The 6,732-nt window shown below is 30.2% G+C and overlaps 1 protein-coding gene across 1 annotated transcript; it reads right to left on the reverse strand.

Annotated features, from left to right (window-relative positions):
* Positions 1–2,194: 2,194 nt before the first annotated feature.
* Positions 2,195–2,758, reverse strand: LOC126886230 (uncharacterized). Its single transcript, XM_050653094.1, has one exon. The coding sequence runs from the start codon at positions 2,756–2,758 to the stop codon at positions 2,195–2,197; it is 564 nt and encodes a 187-aa protein (XP_050509051.1).
* Between the last annotated feature and the right edge of the window lie 3,974 nt (positions 2,759–6,732).

The raw sequence follows: 6,732 nt of genomic DNA on the forward strand, positions 1-6,732 counted from the left end.
AGCTGGTTTCATGAATTAACCAAACGAAACTTCATTGTTACAATAAACAGAATAAGATCTAATCATGCTATGACTCCTTTGTACAAATATAAAATAGGACTGGATGAAAACCCATATTGTCCATGCGGAGAAGTTGGTGATATGAACCATGTAATCCTAGAATGTTCAAGAAATAAGAAGAGCATAGAATCATTTTTCGAAGAAATGGTAAATCTCAAATTCTGTTTGCCAACCAGTCTAAATTGTATAATTTTTAGTAATAATATTAACTTATATCAATGTTTGTATAATCATTTAATTCGTTGCAAAATGAAATTGTAAAAATCTAACACCATTGTAAGCAATTCTGCGATACAAAATATTATTGTAAGTGTGTTCACGAAAAAATTAACATAAAAAAAAATAATTAAAAAAAAAAGTTAAAAAAAAAGTAAAATAATGATAAACAAATAAAAAAAAACAAAAAAAAACAATGAAAAAAAAGGAAATAAAAGTAAACAAAATACTGCATAAATAAAGCATTAAAAAAAACAAAAATATAATTAAAAAAAAATTAAAAAAAAATATACATATAAAAAAATGCACTAAACAGAAACACACATTTTACTAACACAATAACATTTATCCTAGGGTGTGAGAATTTGAAAAATCAATTTATTTATATTGGATCAAAAAAAATGCTCCCTTTATATTTCATAAATAAAAAATAAGTCTGGCTAATTGGTTCATGCCAAAGCCAATTATATAAAAAAAAAAATACTTACGATGTCGGGATAGTATCACGAGGTTTTTCCTGGTTTTCCCTCGTGATTTACTATGAGATCTCTAACACTAGAATTTTAATGTCACCGTTGCATATGGTTGTCTTTTTAAAGACAGATCACATGCTATGATTTTTTTTTGTGACGGATATTCTTGAGTTGGGGTTGATTTCATGTAATCGAATGAACTATCTTTCAGTAAAGTCGTCCCAGGAACGCAACTCATAAATATTGGCAATATCATTTTAAAGTCTTCTACTTTAAAATGTATCATATGTATCTGAATTGCCGATATAAATGAGTCAAATTAAATAAATTATTAGAAGAATTTTTTTTACTAAGCAACAACATTTTTGTTTCCATTAGTAGTATTTTGTATTTTGACAACGGCACCCGATTTGGGCGTCGAAACGTTAATAAAATTATTTTTTTCATTTTAATTGTGGCTTATTTCCCATATAAATAATTAATATAAAATACTCATACCTACAAAAAAGGTAAAAAATACAGTCGGCTGCCTACGCAAAGTTTATTGGAATATTTCGTATTGAACCGCCGCCGCCCACCTGGATTTGTCACGTTATGCTAATAATGCCAAATAACTGAAAATATAAATTAAAATTAACCGTCTTTGGTCATAGCTATTTTGTAGTAAATATTTTAATTTCATGATTCACGAAATATACGTAAGTTTTCAACATATTACGCAACATTAAATTCGCGTTGAAAAATAAGGAAAACAAGTTCATATTTAAATTTGTACAAAAGTATGCAAATATTTAAAAATATAGATATTATAGAGATTATTATATAAACGAGAACTATCAATTTACAGAATCCACAAGGAAAAAGAAATGTCTGTATTGACCGGTTATATTTATTTGAGAAAAAAGGGATAAGCAGCACTATGACCGGTAAAGAACAGGATAGTACCGACCTACATGAAACATAATAAATATGGTATATTTTATAAAAAATTGATTCTATAAATTCGTATTGTTATAAACAAAGCTTAATTTTGTGTCTTGATGATTTTTTGTAAGTTTAAACTACTTTAATAATATTTCTGCAATGCATTTTCTATAAAATGTTCAAACAATAATTGGTTTGTATACAAAAACTAATTAATAATTGAGCGAACGGTAGGTAGTGAAAGATAAATAAATATATATTTAAATAATTTATAAAACCTTGAAGTAATGATTAAAAGTTTATCTAGTCAACACTTACTTACATTATTATTTTCTCTTAAGAACTGATTTTCAAAGATATAGATATTACAACAATAAGTGAAGTGTTCATAATAAGGCCACGTTTTTCTTAAAAAATTGAAGCAGTAGTTTGGTGTTGAACATATGTCGATAATCCCTACACCTGATTATGTAAGAAAATATTCCGGGTAAGCTCAGTATTGAGAGAAAGTTGTATTGGTATTACACTTCGTCACTTTCTTCCTCTGAATCACTGTTCTCCACATTGATAATAATTTTATTTAGAACAGGAATTTTTTTAAGATATTCTTTTTCGATATTTTCTACGTGCTCTATTGCTTTCTTCCAGTTATCCTCAGAGATATTTTTAAATTCAGAATCTATCAGTTTCACGACATTGTTATAACATTTTGGACTTACATTTTTTTGTCTCACATTATATTTCAGTTGAGACCATAACAACTCTATTGGATTTAAAACGCAGTAATATGGTGGTAGTCTTAAAGTTGTATGTCCATTTTTACTTGCTGCTTCATCAATAATATATTCCTTTACAAATAATTTTGTATTAAGTACCTCTACTAATTGGTCTTTAGTGTACCAATCTTCAAAATATAAATCTTGTGATAATAAAAAATCTTGCAATTCATCCTTTCTAGAGTATTTATTCGGAATTTTTTTAAGTTGTTTAGAATAATATGATGCATTATCTAAAACAATAACACTGTTGTCTGCTAAATTTGGTAATAAGTTATTTTTAAACCACGATTCGAAAAGTTCAACCATAATATTTTGATGATAGTCCAAACAACTGTCTTTAATGTCTTTTGCATTTAATAGTAAGCCATCGGTTACCCAACCATCTTCCCCTCCACAATGTAAAATGCATATTCGTTTGCCCCTGGAAGCTGGTACATTAACTTTGCACTTTACATTGTCATTACTCCAACATTTGCCAATTGTTGCGTTATCAGTCTTGTTATCGGTCGTTCAGAATTTTATGGAAATGTAAAAACCTTTAGTACAGCAGAGCTGTGACAAGAACCCGACAATCGAGTAAGAGGACTCATTGATAGGTATAAAAAGGAGCTTACATCGGCAACTTTTAGTAGCAGCGTAAATAAAAACATTATTGTTATTAAAGATAAAAGCATTATTTTGATTAAATAGACCTAACAGTTATAATTATTTAAATATAATATATTTATAATTGTACCTCATGAAATTATATTTTACAGTAATTATTTTTGCGTTTTTCTGAATACTATCCTGTAACAAGGCAAAATATTAAAGAGGAACTATTAAAACAGATGTCATTTGAGCTAAGCACATGGATATATGTTGTTCGGTACTACTTGTACACCAATTGGTCTATCTCTTTAAATTTCTCATTTATCTGTAACCGGATATTACCTAGTCTATTTTTTTCTACTTATATACACAATAGGGCGAGCGGTTTACGGGTTTACCCCTATAAGCAGAGCATCAACCGATTAATTTTTTGCATTTCTAATGTACCAAACCTTTTTTATTCGATTCTATTATATATTTTTATAAGTTGAAAAATATTTTTTTAATTTTTCCAAGTGAGCCGGTAATTGTAATTAACAAATAACTTTACAAAAAGGCAATTTCACCGAATTGCTTTGGAATCAATTTTATAGGTGTAGGTATTGTACCCTCGCAAATTGGTAGGAAAGATTTACACTGAAAATAACAAAATTAAGTTTGGCAACATTGTGTGATTGTGTGAGTAGGCTGGTATATCAACAGGGCCGTATTGTGCTTTAAAATTTCTTACAATGATTTATCAATGTTGCTCCAATTAAAATAAAAAAGTTATGATTTTAAATAGAAAAGCATGCATATGGACATTTTCCATTACATAAAAGTTATATACATTACATAAGTATCAAATATGAAAATATATTAATTTAAGTATAAATAAAAATACGTATTATACGGAAAATAAAAGTAAATTTCAGGTGAAGTATAAGATTTATTGGAAACGGCCAGATTTGTAGGTTTTGATAGTTTTATTTTAAGCTATAGTCCGAAGGCTGGTTTTTGCTGGTAATGAAGTATGCAATTAAAAATATTTATTTTTTACTTGCGTATATACCGTTAACGCAGGGAATATTGTATGCGTTAAAATTAATTTTAACTATTTTTTCTTTACATTTAACCTTACAGGGACCCTCCCTCTTACCGCATGCTTGCATTAGTAACTGAAGTAGAATAGCTTTTTAAATACTTTTATTATTGTTAGAATTATTAATAAAAAAGTACTTAACACAGTTAAATGTAAAACTAACTTAGGTATACACTTCAAAAATTTTAAAATTCAGTAAAAAATGCAAGCCTGTCCCCGCTCTTTTTTATTTATTTTTTTTTTAATACAAAACCTATAAAATACAACTTTAAAATAAATAAGTTACAGTAATCAACACGTAACACTCTACAAATGAATATCTATAAACCACTACTCAAAATAATTACAGCAAACAACACTTTACACTAAATTATCATCGAACTGTAAATCACACACCTACAACACTACAGCAAGGCACTGCTATCAAACTAAACTTTAGAACAAAACTTCTAAATGTAAAACCGCCTCTTAAAGCGTTTAACTAAATCTTTTAAAAAATAAAAATGTATACCATTTTTATTCAGTTGCAATGCGAAGGCAAAACAATCTTACTTTTCAATTAGAATACGGAGTGCAGTCCAGTCCCTTGAATCGCGATTTTCGGCTCTTATTGGAGCCTTCATCGGAAGGAACGTAGGCACTGTTCTCCATATTTTAACTGATTCGTATCGAGAGGTTTTCCCACCCATTGCAACTAGTAAATGAGATAGCAGATATGATACGCGCGGAGATCGCTGGAAATGGGTAAAAATGTTTTTATCAATGTTTGGTATATGTTTATGTAATTTGAGTTAGCCGGCTCTTTGAAGATAACCACTTGGGCTAGTTTTAATCTGTTAATCCCTGTGTCATATTACCGATAAGGGACTGCGGAATATAAACGTCCGGACTTTCTCACAATAAAACTTTTGCGAACGTAATAATTATTATTGCAGTGGGAATAATGTTTAATCTGCTAATCACTTTAACCGAATTTGAAAGTTTGTGAATCATAGATATATCATGTTTTGATAAATTAATAGTAGTATAGTATAGTTGATCCAAAAAATGGCATAACCCAGACATCCAAAGTGAAAATTATCCTTCAACACCAAATTGTTCTGTATGGTCCACACAATGGCCAGAAAAAAGTCACACCATTTTTAGCGTCGGGTTTGGGGGGTAGAGGGGGGAGAAATCGGTAAATTCGTAGTTTTTTAAGTTTTTCGCCAATATTTCTAAAACTATGCGGTAAATGAAACAATTTTTCTCTCCTGGTAATTTTTCTAAGAATGCTTCCTTTTCGAGTTATTTGCAATTTTTTGTTGAAAAATGCCTTAATTAGTAATTTTAGGGATAAGTAGAACCCCGATAAGTCGGCCTCCGATAACCCGTAAGTCCGGCTAACCCGGACCGATTTTCATCAGACAAAACAAACATTTTTCAGTTTGACTGAGTTTTTGACCAAGTAATGAACAATACCTATGTATAGAACTGTACGTAATTTAAATGTACTGTACATATGTATTTCATGTTTTTGCAATTATATTGGAGTTTTTCTGTAAATATAGATACTATATTTTATTAATTTTTACCGTATTATCCGGCTAATCCGGATTTTCGATAACCCGGATCGGCCGCAGTCCTGATTAATCCGACTTATCGAGGTTCTACTGTACTTGAATGGTACAAAAGATATATGTACGGTGACCATATCTTTTTAAAGAAAAAAAAGTACAAAAGACAAAAATGTATTAAAAACGCAAAATGTATCTTGTTATTGGACAAATATAACTTTTTGGCATTAAAAATAAATAAACTATGTAGCTAAACATAAAAAATTATATCAATTAAACTAAACATAACACATTGCATTAACTTTGAAAAAGTTCCAAGCCTGTAATTAAGAGTTTTTAGATAAGGGAACTGGAATAGCCTCATCTTCCGGTTTTTTGCATCATTCATATTTTTCTGAACTTAAAATTTATTTAAGTAGGTCCGGCTTTGACTGAAGTAAATGAAACATTTCATACAAGTCTCACCAAAATTTGCGTACACCAGCATCGCTGCCTTGATATGGACATTTGTGACTTTTCCGACGTCCAATAATAATTATTTATTACAGAAAGAAAAACTCTCGATAGCCGCCCTAGTACCCGGAAGACAAAAAGTAAATTCGCATAATATTTGTAAGTTTTTCAGTTTGAATTGATCTACACACTTAAAAACTTTAAGCCATCGATCCTGACTATTTTTTTTCTTCTCTGTTCCACTCAGCAATTTTTTCACTTGTAGCCACGTCTTTCAAAATTCCCAGTTCGTCAAAGAGTTGATCTTCGTTTAACATGGTTGCCTTGATATACAATTTAAAAGCTTCGAGAGAATAACAAACATCGTTCCATGTTATTTCACTTCTTATGGGAGCTCCACACTTTCGCCGAAGTCGATTGAGGTTCAACAAGTACGAGAGTGTAGACGGCCACCTTGTGTAACTTTGCCTCACTTCGTTCTACTTCCATTCTCTGTCGGTCTGGTCAAAGGGATCTTTGTCGGTATCGCACTTCCTCGCGAAGTAGAACGAGTGTGTAGAGAGGGTACTTCGGACTTCGGTCAACTTTGGCGAAGTAAC

The sequence above is a fragment of the Diabrotica virgifera genome, chromosome 6, assembly GCF_917563875.1.
Source record: "Diabrotica virgifera virgifera chromosome 6, PGI_DIABVI_V3a".
NCBI lineage: Eukaryota > Metazoa > Arthropoda > Insecta > Coleoptera > Chrysomelidae > Diabrotica > Diabrotica virgifera.

What these genes read in the sequence shown, in the direction of transcription:
- LOC126886230 (XM_050653094.1), bottom strand. Translation starts at nt 2,758, where the DNA reads ATGGTTGAACTTTTCGAATCGTGGTTTAAAAATAACTTATTACCAAAT.